The 21,873-nt window shown below is 58.7% G+C and overlaps 11 protein-coding genes across 11 annotated transcripts; 6 read left to right on the forward strand and 5 right to left on the reverse strand.

Moving 5' to 3' along the window:
• The first annotated feature begins 122 nt into the window (after positions 1 to 122).
• Positions 123 to 1,811, forward strand: BDZ90DRAFT_2692 (hypothetical protein). The gene is made up of 2 exons (XM_025508734.1): positions 123 to 183; positions 635 to 1,811. Exons 1-2 carry the CDS (start codon positions 162 to 164, stop codon positions 1,561 to 1,563), a joined length of 951 nt encoding a protein of 316 aa, XP_025364618.1. The 5' UTR covers positions 123 to 161; the 3' UTR covers positions 1,564 to 1,811.
• BDZ90DRAFT_2708 (hypothetical protein) lies at positions 1,669 to 2,021 on the forward strand. The gene has a single exon (XM_025508753.1). The coding sequence runs from the start codon at positions 1,775 to 1,777 to the stop codon at positions 1,949 to 1,951; it is 177 nt and encodes a 58-aa protein (XP_025364619.1). The 5' UTR covers positions 1,669 to 1,774; the 3' UTR covers positions 1,952 to 2,021.
• On the reverse strand, positions 1,975 to 2,868 carry BDZ90DRAFT_235243 (hypothetical protein; the record flags this gene model as incomplete). Its single annotated transcript, XM_025507257.1, has 2 exons — positions 1,975 to 2,489; positions 2,802 to 2,868. The coding sequence occupies 2 exons, from the start codon at positions 2,866 to 2,868 to the stop codon at positions 2,092 to 2,094; spliced, it is 465 nt and encodes a 154-aa protein (XP_025364620.1). The 3' UTR covers positions 1,975 to 2,091.
• A 1,182-nt stretch (positions 2,869 to 4,050) lies between these two features.
• On the forward strand, positions 4,051 to 4,371 carry BDZ90DRAFT_257114 (hypothetical protein; the record flags this gene model as incomplete). Its single annotated transcript, XM_025507918.1, has 2 exons — positions 4,051 to 4,201; positions 4,289 to 4,371. The coding sequence occupies 2 exons, from the start codon at positions 4,051 to 4,053 to the stop codon at positions 4,369 to 4,371; spliced, it is 234 nt and encodes a 77-aa protein (XP_025364621.1).
• A 390-nt stretch (positions 4,372 to 4,761) lies between these two features.
• BDZ90DRAFT_216225 (GNS1/SUR4 membrane protein) lies at positions 4,762 to 5,791 on the reverse strand (the record flags this gene model as incomplete). The annotated part of the gene is made up of 2 exons (XM_025504261.1): positions 4,762 to 5,422; positions 5,505 to 5,791. The coding sequence occupies 2 exons, from the start codon at positions 5,789 to 5,791 to the stop codon at positions 4,762 to 4,764; spliced, it is 948 nt and encodes a 315-aa protein (XP_025364622.1).
• Positions 5,792 to 7,364: 1,573 nt separating this feature from the next.
• BDZ90DRAFT_276516 (hypothetical protein) lies at positions 7,365 to 10,847 on the forward strand (the record flags this gene model as incomplete). The annotated part of the gene is made up of 2 exons (XM_025508935.1): positions 7,365 to 7,599; positions 7,663 to 10,847. 2 exons carry the CDS (start codon positions 7,365 to 7,367, stop codon positions 10,845 to 10,847), a joined length of 3,420 nt encoding a protein of 1,139 aa, XP_025364623.1.
• A 144-nt stretch (positions 10,848 to 10,991) lies between these two features.
• Positions 10,992 to 13,579, reverse strand: BDZ90DRAFT_247584 (DEAD-domain-containing protein; the record flags this gene model as incomplete). The annotated part of the gene is made up of 2 exons (XM_025507600.1): positions 10,992 to 11,673; positions 11,728 to 13,579. 2 exons carry the CDS (start codon positions 13,577 to 13,579, stop codon positions 11,297 to 11,299), a joined length of 2,229 nt encoding a protein of 742 aa, XP_025364624.1. The 3' UTR covers positions 10,992 to 11,296.
• A 644-nt stretch (positions 13,580 to 14,223) lies between these two features.
• On the reverse strand, positions 14,224 to 17,814 carry BDZ90DRAFT_229051 (hypothetical protein). The gene has a single exon (XM_025504888.1). It carries the CDS (start codon positions 17,561 to 17,563, stop codon positions 14,525 to 14,527), a length of 3,039 nt encoding a protein of 1,012 aa, XP_025364625.1. The 5' UTR covers positions 17,564 to 17,814; the 3' UTR covers positions 14,224 to 14,524.
• Positions 17,815 to 18,176: 362 nt separating this feature from the next.
• On the forward strand, positions 18,177 to 18,973 carry BDZ90DRAFT_2841 (hypothetical protein). Its single transcript, XM_025509465.1, has one exon. It carries the CDS (start codon positions 18,265 to 18,267, stop codon positions 18,775 to 18,777), a length of 513 nt encoding a protein of 170 aa, XP_025364626.1. The 5' UTR covers positions 18,177 to 18,264; the 3' UTR covers positions 18,778 to 18,973.
• BDZ90DRAFT_2836 (DnaJ-domain-containing protein) lies at positions 18,960 to 20,822 on the forward strand. The gene is made up of 2 exons (XM_025509463.1): positions 18,960 to 19,172; positions 19,248 to 20,822. Exons 1-2 carry the CDS (start codon positions 19,142 to 19,144, stop codon positions 20,696 to 20,698), a joined length of 1,482 nt encoding a protein of 493 aa, XP_025364627.1. The 5' UTR covers positions 18,960 to 19,141; the 3' UTR covers positions 20,699 to 20,822.
• Positions 20,823 to 20,864: 42 nt separating this feature from the next.
• BDZ90DRAFT_229053 (hypothetical protein) lies at positions 20,865 to 21,828 on the reverse strand. Its single transcript, XM_025504889.1, has one exon. It carries the CDS (start codon positions 21,748 to 21,750, stop codon positions 20,947 to 20,949), a length of 804 nt encoding a protein of 267 aa, XP_025364628.1. The 5' UTR covers positions 21,751 to 21,828; the 3' UTR covers positions 20,865 to 20,946.
• Positions 21,829 to 21,873: the final 45 nt, after the last annotated feature.

Here is a 21,873-nt window from a genome sequence, read left to right on the forward strand (position 1 = left end):
GACGGACAGGCGGACAGAGGCGGCAACGCGGCGGCAGGGCGGGGAGAGTTCGAAGGCAAAAATTGTCGAAGGGTCATGGGCCACAGCCTTGCAGCTCGTCAGCTATCTTTGCAATCAATCACCTACGAGCTAGGGCCAGCGCAACACAAGCATAGACGATCATGGTCGACCAGTCTGAAGCAGGTGAGCATACGCCAAATCGATCCAACTCCGTTTGCCGCAGGGATGTCTGATCAGACACCCCGCTTCGCCCACACAGACACGTACCGCCTCGTCCACGCCTTCCTGGCACAACATGCTCCTTCAGCAGCAACGGCGTTGCAGCAAGCAGCACCTCAGGGACTAATCAGCAATGTCGGCTCCACGAGCAGCATGGCGAACAGGCTCGTTCAGACGGTGGCGGAGGCTAGGCAGTCAGGGTCCCTCGCAGGCCACGCCGCCTCCCTGCCTCTCGTTGGCGCTGCAGCTGCTCAAGCCGCGGCTGACGTTGAGATGGAGGAGGCGGACACCAGCAGTGATGAGAGCAGCAGCAGCGATGAAGATAGCAGTGATGAGGACGACTCTTCGTCAAGCTCAAGCTCGAGCTCGGACAGCGACTCCGAATCCTCATCTGATGAGGACGAGGCTGAATCAGAGACGGTCAAGGCCGACTCGCCTACCGAGCCTGCCGGGGCCAAGCTGGGAAAGCGTAAGGGAAGGGAGGAAAGCGAGTCATCGTCGAGCGATGAGAGCAGCTCGGACGACGAGGACTCAAGCGATGAGGAGAGCTCGTCAGACAGTGATAGCGACAGCAGCAGCGATGATGGGAAGCCGCCTGCGAAGAAGGTTGCCAAGGAGGACAAGAAGGAGGATCCCTCTTCTGATGAGGAGAGCAGCAGCGAGAGCAGCGATGAGTCGGACAGTGATTCGAGCAGCTCGTCCTCGTCTTCATCGTCAAGCTCCAGCTCCGACGATGAAGACAGCAGCAGTAGCGATGAGGAATCCTCGAGCGATGAATCTGACTCGGACTCGGATTCGAGTTCAAGCTCATCCAGCAGCTCTGGCTCCTCCTCGTCCTCGTCCTCCTCGTCTTCATCTTCATCAAGCAGCAGCAACAGCGACACCGACGGCAAGAAGAAGAACAAGAAGATCCTCTCGACGCCCGCAGCCATCACCACGGCCAAGATCGTACCAGTCGCACCTGTAGACGAATCAGCCGCCTCATCTCCCACCTCATTCGTCTCCGCCCCCACTACACCTTTCAAGCCCCTCAGCAGCAACGACGGCCCTGCATCCTCCACCCCTCCCCCTTCGGCAGGTCCACCGGCAAAGGGACGCCGCTCCATTGGTGTTCCCTTCCAACGTGTGAAGTCGGACGGCGTCAACCTCCTCGATGCCGGTCTGCGCGACATGAGCTATGATGGCAAGCCTATGGCCGCCGGCGGGTGGGGAGCGAAGGCCAGTGCGGATCTGATCGTGACCAGAGGAAAGGGCTTCACGAAGGAGAAGAACAAGAAGAAGAAGGGCTCTTACTCGGGAGGGATGATCGATCAGGGGAGTCATTCGTACAAGTTCCCAGAGTAGCGGCAAGGGAAGGCAATTAGATCTGAGAGGCCGTGTTGGCAGCAGCGGCGGGCGAGGGACGGTCGCACCGCATCCTTCATGATGATGGGTGTAGCAGCCGACCTTTTCCTTTCCCTTCGATATCTCGCTTGTTCCCTGCTCAATCACGCTGATCGCCCACCTCGTATCATACGCCCACTTCGTATCATATCTGCAATCGCGAAACCTCGTTATGATCTCAGAGCCGATCGACCTCTATCAGCTCCCCTCGCTCTCTTCACCAGCGCAACGAGGTTTTACGGCCATCCTTCCCGGACTGAGTCTCGCGTCACACCTGCTCGCTGTGGTGTGCGTCAATGTAGGCCGTATGGCAATTGCATGGAATCGTCATCGACGGATGACCTCATGAAGAGGCGTGTGAGTTGCTGGTGGGTGTGAATGGTACAGAGGGAGAGGGGAAGACAAGCCAATCGGAAATGGTCCAAAGGTTTAGGCGACGAGCTGCGTGTGCGTGAGAAGAGGGGTGATAGGATGTGAGTCGACTGCTCCTCAAGATGTCACCGAACCGTCGCCTCTGCTCGTGCTCACCTTGACGACACCACCAGCCTCCTTGATCTTCTTCTCAGCCAACGCCGAAACCCAACGCGCCTTGACAATGATCGGCCTCTGGGGGAGGCGACCCTTGCCGAGGACCTTTCCGTAGCCAGCAGCGAGCGTGTCGATGACGGGCACCTTGTCACCGGTGGCAGCCTTCTTGTGCTCCTCGGAGACGAGGGTCCAGAGCTTGTCGAGGTTGACGACGGGCTTGTGCTGCGGGTTGCGCAGAAGGTGGAAATGACGCATACCGACCTTACCGAAGTAACCAGGGTGGTACTTGTCGAAGTTGGTGCGGTGGTGGTGCTGACCACCAGCGAGACCACGTCCACCGGGATGCTTGCGGTGCTTGCCTGTGAAGAAAGAGAGCGGATTGGGGCATGGTTGGCGATACGTTCGGCGCAAAGCGGTTGGGACGTCCCATCCCCCAAAATCTCAAAGCAACGCCCTCTGCCAACCAATGACCCAAATGTCTCGTTGTCCTCGACGCTGCCTATGAGCTTGTCGCGGGCTCGTCTCAAAGAGCGCTTCAACGCTATCCCTCCGTTCTTGCCTCGCGTTGCCTCTCTTCCCAAAATGGCCCCCAACGACGTCCCGTTGCGTGCCCCTCTCGACGTCCAACCTTCCATCTATCTGTCCTCCGATCTTGGCAAGCAGCTACTCACCGATACGACCGTGACCGCCCGATACGTGTCCCCTCAGCTTCCTGTTCTTGCTCAGTCGAGATGGCATGATGAAGTGGTGATCAAGAAGGGGATGATGGAGGGAGAGAAGGACCTTCGAAGCACCAGTCGACGACTTAGCCTGCTGCTGCGACCCGTCGTCCGTCGTTCGCCTTGGCTCTGGCTAGGAATCCCAATCGAGCTCAAGAGGGCGGGCAGCGAGGCGGGCAGGCTGGGCTCTGATGCCTGAGCTCGTCGCAGTCGGGGCGGCTGCACGTGACCGCAGAAAGAGAGGACGGAAAATCGCGGACCGGAACGAAGGGATTGAATTCGTCGCCCGTTCCGTTGCCCCAGTCGACTCGACACGACTCGGCGACGTCGGCATCGTCGTCGAAGTTGGACAGCACGGACATCGTCACCACGCCTCACGCTCACGACTGCGAACACATTTAGCTATCAGCTTTGGTACGGCCAGACCTGGCTCCTCACAGGTGAGTGCTTGGGAAGGATGCTCTGCCGACGTGAACGAAGATATGGAAGGAGGCAGCTCTGGACGAAGGCGATTCATGGCGGCGAGCTGCATTCGCGCACATCCGACGATGAGACGAACCAAATCAACTATCAATCAATCTGTCAATCCCATGACTGCCGCCTTCGTGGAGGTAGGGTGACAATACACGGTCAACACTGATGGTACAATCAACCAGACGGTAGAGATGGAAAGGGCCAAGAGGGATGCGGTGGCTGCGAATCATTCCACGACGTCCAAGACGCAGTCCAGCTGACCAATGCTGATGTCCTCCCTGCCCAGCGCTTCGTTCACCTCTGAGGTGCTCTTCTCGCCTTCGTGCGCACCACATCCCAAAGAGGGTGAGTAGCTCGCTAGACGTTGGGACTTTGGCGCAGCATCTTGCGCAACGGGTAGTGGGAAGCCGAGATATCGAACGGCAGGAGGAAGCGGTACTGGGCCAGATGATGAGCAACTACAACAGAATCTTTCAACAAGGCGACTTCACCGAAAGGTGCTGGGCCAACACAAATTATGCGTTATTGTCCTGAATCGACAAAGAGCGAAGTGATGGAGCTGTGAGGTTGAGGTGGAGGCGAAGGAGAGAGACTGAGGAGCAACGCAGCCTGGAGGCGTCGAGATGGAGTCGTACCTTTCGCCGCATCTCTGATCGGTCAATCTAACGCCCGTACCCTTCCATCCTCTTCTCTAGATCTCAACATCACCAGCTTCTACTAGCCTATCATGCGCCCCACTCTCCGCCTTCAACAGTCAATGTACCGCGACCCCTGGGCTAAGCGTGAGGCCTGGCGCAAGCACCCAGTCTTCTCCAACCGATTCTACATTCGCAACATGTTCCCTGGCTTCGGCATCGCTTCGGCCGCCTTCGTTGTGTGTGAGTGGAAGCCGCGACGAAGGGACAGAGGACAACGATAAGGAAGAGCGCTGATCACCTTGCCCCTACGCCTCGCCCGGCCGGCAGACCTCATTGGCGACTCACTGGCTCACCCGTCGAACATTGAGAAGCTCAAAGAGGAGGCAAAGAAGCAAAGGGGAGAGATCTAATGCGCGAATCTGACAGAGAATTGAAAGCCAAATAGTACCCATGACCTACCACTCCTCAGATCGATCGGTCTGGCACGCAAGAACCGATCGTGTACACTGTACAATGCGCGTGCGTTTTTATTGGGGGAATTACTGGACGAGCTGCTTGTCTACTGAGCAGACATGATTAGGCGGAATTGTGCGACAGGAGAGAAGGATTCGGGTAACGAGAGTAAAGAGCGTGTGTCACAGTCGAGGGAGGGTGGCGCAAATGATACTGCCTCGGAAGACTATGAGTTGGAGGATGGAGAGAGAGGAGAATTGCCGTCGCCGTCGACGTATGTTGCGGCGTCGGGTGATGAGTGGGGCAGGGTAGCCTAGAGAGCTTCAGGAGATTGGCAGGCTCCGTTTTCATCGCTTGCCAGCCTCCTCGAGCTGAGGAGTGTTGGGTCGCTTCTCGGCGTCAGATGGCGCAGACAGACCCCCGGCCCTCGTCACCCTCTTGTAGGAGCTGGTGAGCACCTCGGACTGGTCCTTTTCCCTGACTGGCGAGCGAGCTGCCGGCGACCCCGAGGCCGGGCTGACGGTGACCTTGGCGCGGCTAGGCTTGCGGTTGTACGTCTTGCGGTAGAAGATTACGAAGAGGACCAGGTACGAAGACAAGATCGTGCAGCCCGAAGCGACGGCGTGCTCCTTGCCCGCAGCGCACGATCCCATAACCGGCAGAGGCAGCGAGTACGCAGCTACAGTGTGGCAATACGACGCGAAATAGACCACGGCCAGGTCGAGGATGAACTGGAGGATCTGGAGGGTAGTGACTGCGCGCTTCCAAGGGCAGCGGATCTTGAGGCTCGACAGGGCGTAGTAGGCGTACATGACGACGTGGACGAAGAGGTTGAGGCAGATGACGACCCAGCTGACGGAGGTGCGGCCGATGAGCTGCGAGAAGCAGAGCAGGGCGGTGGCCGAGTGGTGGTAGACGTGCAGGAAAGCCAAAGGCTTCTTCTTGAGGACGAGGAACCCGGTGTCGGCCAGCTCCCAGAACTTGAACATGTAGTTGAAGATGTACAGGCTGGGCGCGAGCGCGGGGACGATGTGGAAGCATTGGTTAGCTTCGGTCTTCTCTCTCTGCCGCAGACGGTCGTGCAACTCACGTCTCCATGCGGGGCGTCCAGCTAGACTCGGCGCAGATGGCCGCAAAGAAGCCATGGTGGTACCAGATGGGAAGGATCTCCTCGAGCATGCAAGCGAGGAGCAGCGCGCTACCCAAGCTGAGGGCGACGTTATGCAGGACGAATGGCTTTCGAAGCTCCATGGGCGCGATACGATACTTGCGCATGAGCTCACGACCGCCCAAAACCACTGTGAGATACATGGCCATGGTGAAGGCGACGCCAGTGAAGGTGGAGAAGGGTGTGCGTCCTGGCTGCCATGAGAGCATGGGCGAGTTGGCGCCGGGCTGGAGAGCAGCAGGAGCTACGAGGGACCAGAGGGAGGCGAGGTTGTCGTAGACCGGCGTGGCATGGTGCGACGACATCATGGCGGGCGAGAGGAAAGGCAAGGCTGAGCGGGCCAGGCGATGGAGTTGACAACAGATGGGTCGGATGTGTGGGAGGGGGAGGAAGCGGCTGCGATCGATCACGGAAGGTCTTGAGGAGCGGATCGTACTGAGAAAAGAAGCACTCTCGATCTCTGCGGGAACGTCGACCCGCTCCTTGCCCTTGCCTTTCCATGCTGCTGCTTTTGCTGCTTTCGCTGCTTTGAGCTTGCTTTGATGCAGGGCCGGCTGCTGGGTGCGTGTTGATTTTGAGGCGCAACTTTTGGGGCGAGCCTCAGTCCGCCGTGTCGACTTGAACGAGGCTCGCAGCTCGCGGGCCGAGCGGGGAGGCGTTCGAAAGCGTCGAACCCTGACACCGACTCTGACGTCGGCCGACCAGCTCCGCCCATCGACGGGGCGGGGCGATGACGGTGATGGCGATGTTGGTGGGCATCGAAGAGTGTCATGGTCATCGCCAACATCAAGGTACGGGGAGTCGTGCGACATCAAACGAAGAGTTTTGCCTGATGGCCCTGCCCTGCGACCGGCCTCGACGACGCCGCTCAATTTTGGACGGCGGGAAATTGGTTACTCGAGCAACCTCGCTTCGATGGCGCCGCCGCCTCCGCCGTCGCTCTATGGTAGAGGATCACCCGAGGCCAGATCTCGCTCGACGCCGCCTGCTGACCACGACTACCTTGAAGTGAATGTCACTAATCACTCGATTCGAAAGTCATGGCTTCCTCATGCCTCAGGGACGCATTGCTTCGCTGGTCTCATGCTCAAAGGACTGGCAGGCTTCCTCAATGATTCGCCGTCCAGCGACACTCGCTTGACCCTCGTCTGGCCGCGAGTGCTGACGGCGAGACGACTTGATCTTGACTGCCTCGCTCCCTCTGTCGGCCTCTCTCCCTGGCTCAGCTCCATCCACTCCGCGGCCCTGGCTTGCTCGACCCAGACTCAAGCCCAGAAGTCCGCGGCCCTTCGCCTCTTTCGCCGCTATGGCTCAGCTCATCCCCACACCTCGAGCCAGACTCTGGCATCGCGGAGCACTATTGCCCTCGATGCCTATTGAGTTTCCTTCCTTGCCTCCTTACCCATTCCTTCATCGATCACCTCCCGAACCGGCTTCGAGGCTCTCTGACTTCAGCATCTGCTTGCCCTCTCCTCGTCCATCGCTCCTCTATCTCTCGCTCATATCTCCCACACGTGCTGGCCACCTTCGACGTCGACTAGCGAGCATAGCCCTCCCTACTCCCTTGTCTCCTCGATACGAACCACTGTAATCCTCCGACCCAGTGCTCTCGGGCTCAAGATCTCCTCGTACTAGCAAGGCGACGCCCGCACGGGCTGCCTGTTTCCTCTACATCCCATTCTTCAGCATCGCCCCCAGCCCCACCTTTGCCCTACGCCATCTGGGATCTTGCTCAGCATACAGTGCGCCATGAGCTCGCCACCTCAATCAGCCTCCCCCGCAATGCCTCGGTGGCTCGAGGAAAGTGTTGAGGGCCCTCAGCAGGTGCAGCTCAGCAGTCCCACGTCTGCTCTCAACGCAGTAGCCGAAGCCACCATCAGCAATAGCCGCCCTCGCTCCCAATCAGACGGCTTCGACGATCCTTTCTTGTCTAAGAAGCTTGAGAACCAGACTGCATCGGCTAGCACCCTCGATGATCTCAACGACCAGCTTACGAAAGCCCGTCAAGCATTGGAGGGTGGGTCGTGTCGTGTGACTTGCAAGCATACACTCGCTGACCTCCGTACTATTCCTTCAACAGCGCTAGCCACCACGGAGCAGCCTCGCACCAGCGCCACTCTTCCCCTCACCTCGGTCCCACAGCTGGCCTCGCTCAGCATCGGTCGCAGTCCTCCTGCGCCTGGACAGAGGCCCACCCGCGTCACATCACTGGGCCACCTTAGTCGTCTTCCAAAGAGTGGCGTCGCAGAGACTTCACAGTCCGGCCCCGCCCTTGAGCCTTCCTCCCCTCAACGGCGCCAGCGTTCCAAGACGAGCAACGATTGCAAGCTCCCCATCCAGATTATCACTCAAGTCGGCGGCGGAGCCCGCAACCATTACTCCCTTGGCGCTCTCAAGACCAAATGGATCATCAGCGGGGACAGTCCTCGCTCTTCTTCGAGCCGAAGGAGTCGCGCAAGCAGCAGCGTGCTCGACAGCAGTCGCTCCAATCATAGCTTTGCACAGCTTGATTGGCAAGAGTCAGGGTCGCCTTCTCGCTCTCGTACACACTCGGAAGAAGTAGGCAGTATCTCTGTACCTAGCCTAGCCTCAGCCTCTTCACCTGCGCGCCGTGGACGCTTGCCCAGTGGAGCACTGCGTGCCCGACAAGACTCTGGCTCCTTTTCAGTACACTCTTTCTCCCAGAGACAGCAGTCTGCTACCGCGGCGCTGGGAGCACCAGAGTGGCGCGCCAATGCCGCACCCGCTACCACACGTACGCACAGCCAGCCGCCTCCTTTGGCGCCTTCGGCGAGTACCCTTCCTCCTCGTCATGCCTTACCCATGACCAAGTCTATGAGCGTGCTGCCGTCTACGGGCTCCTCAACCTCGCTCCTTAATTCCTCGCCACCTAGGAAACGTGCCATTACGGACATGACCGCCGACCAGACTGCAGTGCCGCAACCTCAGGGCCCTCGCTGCAGCCACCTGCTCCCTTCGGCGGAGCTCGCCTCACCTCTTCAGCCCATTACGACCCGCGACGGTGGCAGCCTAGCCGAGAGTGACAGCGATGACGAGGTTCCTCCTTCTGCAGTTGCCTCGGCCTTGCAGTACTACCGCACGTCTCCCAGCCGACCACCGAGCTACGACATTGCCCAACGTCTGCCCTGCGAGCTTTGTGGCGCCCTTGTCCTGCGATGGGCTATCTTGCTGCCTTGCGGGCATCGAGCTTGTACGGCTTGCTGCTGCTCGGGCGTCAACCAAGTCTCGACTACGCCTCCCCGAGAGCACACTTGCGCAGCGTGCGGCCAGCTGGTCGAAGGCATTTCGCTGTCGCTCCCTGCAGCAGAGGCAGCACGAGCAGCCGCCATGCCGGCTCAACAGCAAGGTCGTTCGGTCTTCTCTCTACCGAGTAATGAGGGCGACCGCGCTTCACCTCGCCGACAGCGCGAAAGGAGCTCGGAGATTCGTCGCTTCCCGGGCGTCACCGAAGCGCTGCTTGGCCTTGACAAGCCCTTGCCTGCCGAGATGGCAAGCAAGACACTCACACAAGTCGCCGAGGAGTTCCAAGTTGACAAGTACATGGCTGCCTCTGCCCTGACCACACCTCCACGAGCTGGACAGCATCTTCCCCTTTCGGTCTCCCCAGAGACGACTTTCAATACTGACGAGTCCTTCGTTCTCAGCGAGCACGCATCCTTCTACAAGCCCAAGCATGTTGGCCAGGCTGCTCTGCATATTGGCAACGACGCAGTCAAAAGAGGCAAGCCACTACTGCCTGCGCAAGGCATCTCAACAAATCTCTCTCAAGCGGCAGCGGTCCCTTTCTTCCCCACCGCCTCGAGCACGTCTGACCTCTTCTCGGCCAGCGGAGAAAATGAGCCTTATGCTGTCGTCAGGATGGACAACATTCCTTGGCGTACATCGTACCAAGACGTCATACAATGGATCCCTGAAGCCGACACGCTGTTGCCTAACGCCACTGCACTGCCGCAGCCCGTTCACGTGCCTCTCGACCTCAGGACTGGCAAGACGGCCAACAGCGCCTTCATTGAGCTTCGTAATGCAGATGCTGCCAAGAAGCTCATTCGCAAGCGTAACAACACCAAGCTGATGGGCAGACCTGTATCACTCCTCCTCTCGAGCTACGACGAGCTCCTTGCAGAGCTCTTTCCCGTACGCGAGCCTCTCCCTCCCGGTGTCTCCTACCAGCACGCCGCCTACTGGACACCATGGCAGCTCGACCAGCTCCTGCATCTCATGGACTTCGGCGCTCCTCAACTCAAGAGCCCAATCAAGCCCATTGAGCTCACCATCAGCCTCGTCGAGCTTGCACCTGCCGAGCTGCCCTACGAGCACAAGCTGCTGCTTGCGGAGCGTACCCTCGAAGTCTATTGCCAGGGTACACAGTGGCTCGCCCATGCGGTTGAGGGGCTGTCCGACGCTCTTGATCGTCTTGTGCTCGCCATTGCTAGCTGCGCCGTACTCTCGGTGGACCTGAAGGACAAGCTGCTCGAGTACATCCGCCATCTCTCGAGCAAGTCGAACCAAACCAAGAAGGTGAACACGCTCCTAGGACCCCAAGCACAAGCTTCATACTATCAACAGCAGTACGCCATGGCAACGGAGCATGGAGGTGCGCACGAGTATGGCTACAATCCCTCTGCGCAGCCGCTATCCGCTCCTGACGCTAGCGCTTCTCGCGAAGCTCTCTGGCCACCACCACCAGCGTCCACCACAACTGACTCGGGCCACTACGGCTACACGCTACATCAGCAATACACTCAGCAACGCTCCGCACCTGCTACTACCGGGCGCAGTCCCTACTACTACCCAGACGGCTCCATGAGCGCGACGATGGCTCGCCAGGATAAGCAGCTCGGCCTCTCCCACTACCCATACCAGCAGACGTACACGCAACCTCCCGACGCTGACTACGAGTATGGCGACTACGAGTACGACGCATTCTCTCCAATTGTAAATCAGGGTCATCTCTCGTCGGACTCGGCCCGTGCGCTTCCTCTCACAGGCCACGTTGGTCCAGTCGACCCGCAGAGCACCACCTCCACTCACTTCTCTCAGCACTCCCAGCATCACGACGAATCTCTCAGCCGAAGGGGAAGCTACAGCGAGCGAGTCCGACAAGGCATCAATCACTACTCGGCAACTAGCACTGCTTTCTCGGCGCACTCTGCGAATCCTTGGAAGTCAATGTATGATGAGACTCACTTTGAGCACCTTGTCAACTCGGTCGCCTCGCGCCTTGCTGCCGATAGCCACACGTAGCATCATCATTTGCACGTGCGTACAAGCTTTCTTGTCCTTCATTGGTTCCTGCTTCCTCTCCATACTCTCTTGCCACACCTCGACTGCGATTCCGAATCGACACGCAAGCATATCGTCCACAACTTCCATCAAGACTTCCATGATACACGAATGAGTCTTTCTCAGAGAAACGCTTCAAAGACTAGCCGCCTTGCCCGCGCCATGGTCGTCTTTCTCTACACTCAACTTCGCGAGACCACTAGCATCCATACCCAGCCCGGCATGAGCTCCCTACTTCTCCTTCTCTTCCGCTTCCCTCTTTTCTTCTCCTTCGATAGAGACCGTTCTTTACTCGATTCCTCCTTCCTTTTTCTCCCCACTCGAATCGCATTCAAATGGCTCTCTTTTTGTGCTCGTGATGCATTGCGTACGAGAAGTCGACAAGAGAACAGAGCTTGACGCGCCGTCGCTCACTTCCTTCCCTTCTTGCCACCACCGCCTCCACCACCTCCTCGTTCACCAAAGTCCTTACTGAAAGCGCTCTTTCCTTTCTTCGCCCCACCAGACTTCTTCGCGCCACCACCGACGGCCCCGGCTTTCGCGCCTCCCGCCGCTTGCGCACTACTCTTCGTCTTCTTACCCTTCTTGCCCTCCTTCTTTCCCTTCTTCCTCTCCACCACTCCAAGCTCTTTTGGCTTCTCCTCGCGCTTAGCAGCTCGAATCTGGGCAGCCATAGCTCTCCCGGCACTCGCGTCCTCTGCTCCTTCCTCTCTCGCCATCTTGGTACGCTTTTTTCTCCTCGACAGGCCAGCAAAGCGATCCTTCCCCTGAGCATCCTTGCGCTGTGCTGCCTTCTTCTCTTCTCGCTCCTGGTCGCGACGAGCGCGTGGGTCTACTTGACGGGCATAGTCCCGGAGGGAGAGACGGGAGGCTTCTTCCTTCTCTTGTTGGGTCTGGAACCACGTGCGCTTGGGACGAGACATGATCTCGTCGCGGTGCTCGACGAGATTCTCGCCGCGCTTGAGCTCACGCTCTGCCAGCTGAAGGGCCTTCTCCTCCTTCTCTTCCGCGAGCACCGCCTCTACATCACTGCGTAGCTCCGCGAGCTGATCGCGCACTTGACCGACAATATCCGCAGGTACGAGGCGGTGCCTTACTTGCGAGGCTGGGCTCTTCTTGAGCACAGCCTTGAGGAGGCGTCGATCTGCCTCGCCAACGAGTGTCACCGCCCGTCCCTCTTTACCCGCTCTGGCTGTACGCCCCACACGATGGATGTACACCTCCAGCTGCGCGGGCATGTCGTAGTTGATGACCGTCTGGACCCCTTTGATATCCAGACCGCGCGATGCCAGGTCGGTGGCAAGGAGGAAATCGACCTTGCCCTCCTTGAAGGACTGTAGCGAGCCCAATCTCTGCTCTTGTGATAGATCGCCGTGCAGTTCTGCCGCTGCGAGACCGACGAGGCCGAAGAGAATCTTGAGCTGGTGAGCGAGCTTTTTACTGCGCACGAAGATGATGACTTGGTGTCGGAAGGTGCGTAGACAGAGGGAGATGAGAAGGGCAGGACGAGCTTCGTCTTCTGTGCGGCGAGAGACTGCGGAGGAAGAGCCTTCTGCTTCGCCGCCTGTTGCGCCGCGCACACGCACAAACTCCTGGACAAGCTTGGTAGCCGTTGAGCGCTTCGGGTCGACGAAGAGTCTTACTGGCCTGCGCAGAGAGAGGCGGACCAGCTCATCCACATCGTCGGTCATAGTTGCAGAGAAGAGCATCGTCTGTCTTCCCTTCGGCGTGGCCTGGATAATCTCATTCAGCTCAGCCGCGAACCCTTCTTCGAGCATACGGTCAGCCTCGTCCATTACGAGGATCTCCACATCATCGATGCCGAACGAGGCCGAGTTGCGAATGTGATCGATGAGCCTGCCGGGCGTGGCAATGACGATTTCGGGTCGGGTCTTGAGCTCCTGCTCCTGCGACTTGGAGCTCAAACCTCCCACGCAGAGGCAGAATCGCACGTCCGTGTAACGTGCCAAGGCCTTGCCGACGTTGAAGCATTGTACTGCCAGCTCTCGCGTAGGAGTGAGCACGACGACGCGAGTCTTAGCTTCGCTGCCTCCTCGTGGACGGTGCGCCAGACGCTCCAAGATGGGGATGAGGAAGGCGGCCGTCTTTCCTGATCCGGTGACGGCGCCTGCTACGATGTCCTTGCCCGCCAACGCAATGGGAATTGTACGCGATTGGATGGGCGTCGGGGTCGAGAAAGAGAGTGCGGCCAGGCCCCGCAGCAGGGGCCGGGAGAGGGAAAAAGATTGGAAGGAGCTGAGTGCGTCTTGTGCGGTGGCGGCGTCCTTTGTCGCTGAGCTTGATGTCTTGCCATTGGCTGTTTCCTCTGAGGCAAAGAAGGCGGCTTTGCGCGCCTTTTCTACCTCAGTCTCGTGGTCTGAATCGGCTTCCGATGCGGATTCGACGTCGTCGTCTTGATCGCTGACGTCGTCCTCTCCGTCTTCGTCTTCGTCATCTTCATCATCATCAGAGGAGCCAAGTGGATCCTCGTCATCGTCTTTGTCCTCCTCGCTGTCGGCGTCCCCTCCAGCAGGAACGATGCCTCCTCCAAATTCGTCTGCATCCTCTTCCTCGGACTGGACATCGATGTCGTCCTCATCTGCAAAGCCTGAGAACTCGAGCTCTCCGTCTTGTCCAACCTCGTCCTCTTCGTTGTCCTCTTCATCATCCGACTCGCCCCTGGGCAGTTGCATCGGCCTCCTCCTCTTCTCAATAATGTCATCGACAGTCACCAGCCTGCCCTGTTCGGCTCCCTTCTTCTTGCCGACATTGTTGAAGTCCCATCCACCAGCTCTAGCCGACTCATCATCGTCGTCGACATCAAAGGAAAAGGCCTTGTTGACGGCCAGCTCCTCACCGGGAGCAACCATCGAAGCGGGGGCTCGTCCTTTGCCTTTGCCGTCTACCACCTTCTCGCCCTTGCGGAGACCTCCTCGCTGCTTTCCTGCTGATGTCGTAGCGTCCCCTTCGTCTTCATTGTTTGATGCTTCCTCTGCTTCTTCGCCTTCTATGTCTGCTGCATTCGCACCATCGTCGTCATCATCCGAGTCGAGGGTCATGATGAAGTCGTCCGCCTTCGCTGCCGGGGCAGCCGTGGCGCCATTCTGACTTTTCGATGGCCCAGCAGCTTTGCTTGCTAGCTTCTTTGCCTTTACGGCGGCTGGCATTGCAGCGTCGTGAGGGGTGGTGTGATGGTGTTGAAGTCAAAGTGGCACCAATTCGCAACGCAACGCCTCAGAAATTCTCGAGCTGAGGCGGACTGACAACGCCCGCCAAAGCAGAGAGGCCGCGGCTCACATCATCGCGCTCATGCTGTTCACCACTTCAAGGCTTCTTCTCCTTCTGCATTTCACCGATGGCTGGTGCAATTGATTGGACTATGTAAGGTAAGCGGGGGCTTGGCATGAGGAGCGCGAAGAAGAAAGGACAAGAACGAAGAAAGAGAGTGTGGGAAGAATAAAAGGTCAAGTCAAGTGGACTGGGTGGAGATGCTGTCGGTCCATGGCGCTATGTCCGGTGCTTTGATCTTACCTTGCAAGAAGGCGCGCAATAATGTAGAATGAAGATACCTCTTTCCCCTTCTGGTCCCCTCGCTCGGTATACGCATGCGTCTCAGCGCTGGCTGCGCTCGGCTCGGCTCAAGCCCCAGCCGCCTTCTTCAAGAACATCTTCATCTTCCCCCTCCCACTACTGGCGGCCCCACCAATCGAAGAAGCCCGACTATCTGTGCTCCTCTCCCTGCGTTGCTTCTCCGCTTTGCCTCCGACGGCTCGACGGCTCGAACCCTCGGGCTCAGACAGGATCTCATCCTCTCGGTCTACCTCCGCATCACCTGCTGTGCTTGGGCTGGCCTGATGCGAGCCAAGGGAGCCATTCCCGCTACCTGTGCCACTACCGCCGCTTCCACCGCTGCCGCTTGTACGGCCGCGGGGAGACGCTGTCGATTGCTGTTGTTGATGAGCAGGGAAGAAGCTTCCTGCTGCTGCCGAGTGAGAGTGATCGACGCTGTTTCCCTCGCCAGGGGTCTGGAACCCCACATCCTCGGACACGGCGCTCCCTCTTCGCTCGTCAGCAATGTGGTCAAGTGGGGTGGCGGAACCTACGCCACCTGATGATGACGGTGGGACGTGCAGTAGAGAGCTGCTACTTGCTCCCAGGCTGGGCATCCCTCCACTACCAGATCCCGTGGAACCTGCGTCGGCGTTCTGAGCCGCAAATCGCCTCGCAGCCACCGAGCGCGGCGGCGGAGCTTCGGCCAGTACGCTGAGAACATGTTGGTTGACGGGGGTACGGGCTTCTTCCAGAGGTGAGAAGCCAGATAAGTCGTTTGGAGAGGCGGCCGTGGCACCGCTACTGCTGCGGATGTTGATGGGCTGAGACCCACGTCGACCTTGCCCAGCGGCCACGTCCACGACGTCGGTGTCAAGCGAGCGTTGAGGCTCTACGCTCTCCTCATCAATGGTCGAGTGGCGCGGCGAGGTAGAAACAAGCCTAGTGGCATTGCCATGAAGCGAGGACGCCACATTTTCGTCTTCGTCCATGGGGTCTCGCATGACTTCTTGCGACTCGTCCGCTGCTCCTGCCGGTGCTCCAGCGCCTCGAATGACGGCGGTACGATCCATTGCATCTGCAAGATCTTGCGCACCGTCGTCTCCCACAGCCGTGACCGGCCTGTCGAGCTGAAGTTGCTGACGCAGCCCGCTGGGTACGGACGGCGTGTTGGGAAGACCAGAGACGGCTGTCGTGTCTGGATTGGCGGCTGATGGAGAGTTAGTACGAGAGGCGCCAGCTGAGCCATCACCACCACCACTGCCATGTCCCTGCGAAGAAGACACCAGCAGCTCAGGCGGTCCGTCCGTGTGCCTATCGACCGCAGGCGTCTCTCCCTCGCCCTTTGCGCCTAATCTGTTCATCTCAGCCGCCTCCGCCTCCTTCAGCAAAGCATCCTGCCACTCCTCGTCCTGCTCCACATCCGCCTCCAAGTCTGCGAACGTCCTACATAACGGGCAAGAGAAGCCAGGATGATGCAGGTTGAGCAAGGGGCGGATGCACTTGTAGTGGAAGACGTGCGAGCAAGGGGCGATGAAAAGGGCTTGGCAGACTGTTACGCTGAACAGACAGATACAGCAGTCTGTCACGTTTACTTGCTGTCGATTGGTGGGGAGGCTGCTTCCCGCAGCGGCGGCTGCAGCTGCGACAACGCCTGCGGCGTCTGAGGGCTTGGCTGGCGAAGAAATGGCGGCTGCGGGTGTTGGCAGCGGGGAGCCTTGTAGCGCACGCAGCTGGCGAAGAGCATTGATGTTGAATTGGTTGGCCTCCCGTTGCCATCCTCGGTTGAGCTCAACGCGGATCTTGACGCAGCGATAGATCTCCTCCGTTCCACCCTGATAGTCGACGCCCAGCTGTAGGATATCACCGTCCTTGACAGCAAAAGGTCTTGACTCCACATTCGGGGCCGAGAGTCTGATATGGTTGAGGAAAGTGCCCGACGAGCTCTTGGTGTCTTTGATGAAGAATTTCCCGCCGGCCTCACACCAGAGCTCTGCGTGACCGCGGCTGACGACTTTACTCTTGAAGGCAATGCGAGCTGAATCGATGCGGCCGCCTCCACCAGCTGAGCTGGGCACCGCCCCACCTCTGTTGCCGGGACCAGAGCCGAAGGGCTGAGTCGATGTTGCTGCGGCCGCATTCATTGTTGCATGGACATCTTCGCCAGGCGCCGGAGCAGGAGTACGATCCGTGAAGCGACCGATCTTGACGGCTGGTATACCTTCGCGCAGGTCCCGCTCGATGGGCTCGAAGTGCAAAGATCGAGTGGCCTCGAGGTGTGGCACGAGTCTGATGCGGTGGACACCAGCCTGCGGTGACGGGTTGGTACCATTTGATGAGGGCGCGGCTGCTGCTGACGATGATGAGGTAACATCGAGCGCCGGAAGTCCTTGCGCTGCGATGGCGCCCGGTAGACCATCGATAGCGTTCGTCTCAGCAGGCTGGCTGGGTAGCGCTCCACTTGCGGTCGAGATGTCGCGAGACGACGATGACGCAGTAGAGCGAACATTGTTTGGTACACTCGACGAGGGCAACTGCGAGGTGACTGCAGACGCTCTCACAGCCGACTGCGAGTCCAGAGCGGCATTGGACGACGATCTTGGTACGCCGTGCTGGCCCTGGCTGTATCGACGAAACATACGTCCAAATGCGCTGCCTCCTTCTCGATCTCTTGCTCCGCCCGCACCGTTACTGTTGCCATTGCCGGTGCCGCTGTGTGTCCTCGTCATCGAATGCATGGTGGGCTCGATGGGGCTGACGAGCTCCTCGGTCGATGATCCCGCCGCTGCGCCAGGTGATGAGGGAAAGTGTGGCCGGTTGCTAGCGTTGGTATCAAGGGGCAGCTGGCTTGAAGAGGATGAAAAGCGCCCGAGACCGAGACCAGGTCTAAGAGTGGTCCGCCGACGAGGAGAGGAGGGTTGCTGCTCGTCAAGGCCAGCAGCAGTGTTGCTTCCCGCCGTCGAGGTGTGTGGGCGATGGTTGCCTCTGCTGGTAAAAGGGTTATGCCGCTCAAAGAAGCCAGCAGCGATACCGGCTGGCGGGCTGTTTGCCGACGACGAGAGATTGGATGACGATCGAGATGTGACGGGCCTTGCGTCTGCGAAACCGCTCGTTGTAGCCCTGGACATATGAATGCTCGATCAGCAAGCAATCCAGCTCAGTGATGTGGTGCAAAGTAGTGCACGATGCTGTTGCCTGCCGCTGATGATAGAGATGATGATGACGATGGTGATGAGGCAAAGAAGGTGCGGCCGAGGCAGAGCCAGATGATAGTTGCGAGCCTCTAGCTTTGATGTCGTCGTCTTGCCGTCTTTGTCGCCGCCGAGTTGTGAGGCTCACACCACGCGGAGGCAGAGTGGTGCTCTCTCCTTGCTACTCGCCGTGGGGCAAGGAGGCAAAAGCCAAGGAAGCGCAACCGCGAGGCGGCGGCACAGCGTCGAGCGGCAGCAGCGGCAAACAGCAGCGGCCGGGGAAGGCAAGAGGGGAGGGAGCGGAGCTTGAGGCGCCGATGCTCGATGCTCGATGCTCCAGAACCAAAGCGGCGAGCAGCGAGCAGAGAGACTCAATCCGACGCACGCGATCCAGGCCAAAGGGCAGCCAGAATTGAGCAAACGAAGTTCGAGACGTTCCTGCAGGCAGGCGCGTGGGCTTGAATCTTGGTCAAAGCGCGATGATGACGACGATGACGGCGATGAGGGCGATGACCACCTGCTCACTTTGATATGGTGCGAAACTCAAGCGACGACGCTGAAGAGCGAAAGACCAGAGCCGCTGCCTCGGAAGCAATGCCCAGGTGATCCTGATGGGAGTATGGCAAACGGGAGAGTGAATGATGGGCAAAGGGGATAGGGGGGCCCGGGCTCAAAGGGTTTCAAAGTTTGCGGCATCAATCCTGCGCGGTCGTAGTTCACCAACGATGGGAGGCAAGGGCAAGGGCCGCACATGGCTTCTCGATAGGATTGTAAAGGCGGCGGCATTGATGAGCCTGTGTCACGTCGCTCAATCGCCGCGGCAAAAAGGTGGGTGTGGCTCAGCAAGCACGCGTCGAAGCCAGCGACAGCCAAGATCGAAGGAGCTGGGGTTTCCTCAGGAAGAAATGACGATTCAGGCGATTGCGGAGATATCATGCTACACTGACGAGCGTAGATTGAGCTCTCCCTTCTCCTGTGCCATCGTCGTCGACTGGTCATTGTCCCCCGACTTGGCCCCGCTTTTGCTTGCTGTTGTTCTCCATGTCGACTCGCGGCGCCACACCTGGCCCGCCGTGCAGGCTTGCAGCTCGCTCTCACGCGAGAGAGGGGCACGGCGTTCCGCCGAGATATCTCAGAGCGAGAAGTGTTGATTGATTCCAATTTGCCCGTGGATCGTAGCCACCCTCTTTGTCCTAATACAACTCTCCATCATCTCCCTTCGACCCAACCCCACTGTGTCGCTCTTTTAAACGTCTCTGGGCTGCGATCTGAGTGTCAAAGCAGAGCAGAGCAGAGCAGAGCCGGCTGGCTGGCGTTCGCCGATACCCCAGTCACTCGCCGCTCCTCCTTTTGCCTAGGCTCGCGACATCGGGCGCTCATCGCGACAGATAGCGCTCGTCACCCCATAGACCACATCGACATCGTCAAGCGGCTGTCGCAAGCGACATCGACTCTCATTCTCTTGTGACGCTCGCTCGGTCGTCCATCTCACCATCCTCACAGTCATCCAGCACCATGTTCGTCGCTTCGAATCTCTACAGATATGGTGAGTTGCGGCGCTGCGGTGGTCAGCAAAGGATGTGTGAGCTCACCGTCTCTCTATCTTTGACTCTTCTCGTAGCCACCGGCGGCCCCTCATCCTCATCACCGGCGGCGCATGAGCCCGATCCTCTGAACAGTCGCGTCAAGCGACATCCGAAACGCAACAACTCACAACGAACAGCCAATGGCCCTGGCACTCGTCCTAGGAAGGCCTCTAACTTATCTCCTGCTGATGTCGCCGCCGCGTCCCTCGATCCTCCTCCTTCATACGCAAGTGTCGCGTCTGGCTCCACCCAAGCTGAAAAGCAGCAAGCCAACGAAGCCAAGATAGCGATCATTTCACAGCTTCTCCGCGAGGAGGATCTCTACAAGCTTCTCGGCGTAAAGCGCAACGCCAAACAGGACGAGATCCGTCGTGGCTTCCTCAATAGAAGTCGATCTTGCCATCCGGACAAATTTCCCAATTATGCCCCTGCGACTTCGGCCTTCCAGAAAGTCAGCTTCGCGTATGAGACGCTGAGCAAGCCGAGCAGCAGGAGGATGTACGATGTCAGTGGGAGAACGGACTTTGCTGCTGCGATGAACACCGGCAGCGATAGCTCAGAGGGAGGCACTGCGGCCGGTGGTGGACTGGCAGGGGACGACACGCTCAACTCGGTTCTCTACTCGGTCTTTTGCGAGTTCATGGAAGGGGACTTTGAGATGATCCGAGTTCTGGTCAATGCGCTGAACGACAGCGGCAACTCCAGTAACAACTCTACCAGCCAGCTAGGAGAAGACGCAATCGACAGCATCGAAGCAGCGTTTACGCGGCTCCGCGAAATCATGCTGGCAGGGAAACGTTACCTATCCATCATCCGCTTTGAACTCATCAGGCTCTACGAGATCCAGCATTCGCTGAGGCAGCTGTCTTACTTCAATATCACGGGCAGGCTCAAGCTGACGCTGCAGCTCGCGAGGGTCACGATCAATATCCCTTTGGCCATTGATACGGCTATGAAGACGCCGAATGCTAGGGATGGAGCTGTACCGAGTAACGGACAGGGGAGCAACGGGACGCCACAGGATTATGAAGAAGACGATAGCAGCAGTAGCGATGAGGAGGAGGAAGATGGTGCCACACGATCCCGCCGTCAGAGAGGCCGGCCAGACCGTACCCGCGCGGCAGCCTCATCAGACGACTTTGGCGTCGCCCCCGAAGATGACGACGACGAAGCGGGGAGCGACAGCAACGAGTGGTCAGAAACGCGCGCAGAGGAGCAAGCCCGTCAACGTCGTAAAGCGAAGCGTGCTAGGCGTCGTGCTGCCAGGAGGGAGAGGAGGGCGAAGCTACGCAACGGCAGCAGCAGTGGGACGTCCCACGAGGAGGCTCAAAGTGGGGACGTACCGCAGAACGCTGCATTGCAGAGGAGAGGCTTGCTGCCCAATTCGGCCGTCGGGCTTCTCAAGGGCGTCGTGAGGGTGCTGGAGGCCAGTGAGGCTTGGGTGCCCGGTTCGACGTCGAACTCAGCGAGGGGCAGTGATGACTGAGACTGCAGGGATGGAGGTGAAAGAGCGGCAGACTAGTTACGGAGGAGCATTGTTTCAACTTTCTTGATACCCTTCTACGCCTTCCTTCGCCCACGAGCGACAGAGGCTCCTATATCCTTCATATACAGCCGATCACCGTCTTCGGGGTGGCTCATGCTTGCAAAATCTCATGATGACGCTGTTCCTGACTCCTCCCTTGTGCAATGATGGCACTGGTATTACAATTGACTTGCAGCTGTTACTAGCTACTACTCCTCGCCAACTTCTGCCGCCTCAGCTTGCAGATCAGTCATCTCAGCCCTAACTTCGACTAGCAGCTCCGCAATCCGCCCCTTACGCAGCTCCTCAATCCCTGCGGTCAAGGAGGCAATCCCCTCTTCTACACTGTTGCCCTCGCCAGGTCCGCCAACCTCATCCTGACCGTTCGTGGGCCCCGCCAGCACTTTCCTTGCCTCTTCATCTCCCTGAGTGACCAGCACCCGTCTGACCTGATCCCTCTTTACCACTTTGCGCAACACCTCATTCTCAGCCTCCTGCACTCCATCCACCATCCTGGCCAAATCTGGCCTCGCGAAGCTCTCATTATGCCTCAGTTCAAGGGAGAGGGAGCGCGTCTCGTGCGCGCAATCCAGCAGACCGGTGGTGACTAGGGATACGATGCGACTGATGAGGTTGTCTGAAGAAAGGGGGACCGTAGTGGTGGCGTAGTGACCCTCACCTGATACGGGGGCATGATCCCCGTTTGCGTGATGGCCGTTTGTTGTGGGCGCAGCGGCCTCGTCCTCATTGAGGTCGACACCTCGCTCCTTCTGCTCCTGCTTAGCTTTGAGATGTCCCTCCATTGCCTCCTCGTACTCCTTCCATAGGGATACCCTTCGATCCTGCGTTGCCATGAATGTCTTTAGGACGGAGAGAAGGTCTTTTGGTGGAGGCGGGAAGCGTTCTTCATCCGTGAGCGGGCGACCATTGAAGAGGCGAGGGTCTGATCTCGACGTCTGTTGGCCAGCGACAGCTGCGGATGAGGATGTTGGGGGAGAATCGGCACTTGGCATCTTGATAATTGTGCTCCTTGGTGTGCAGAGAAGGGACGCGCAAGTGTTGCTTTCGAGGTTTTGCTCAGCCGTGCGATCTTGCAGCAGTCGAAAAAGACTTGACGACGCGGGCACGGACTCGGC

The sequence above is a fragment of the Jaminaea rosea genome (assembly GCF_003144245.1).
Source record: "Jaminaea rosea strain MCA 5214 unplaced genomic scaffold BDZ90scaffold_1, whole genome shotgun sequence".
Taxonomy (NCBI): domain Eukaryota; kingdom Fungi; phylum Basidiomycota; class Exobasidiomycetes; order Microstromatales; genus Jaminaea; species Jaminaea rosea.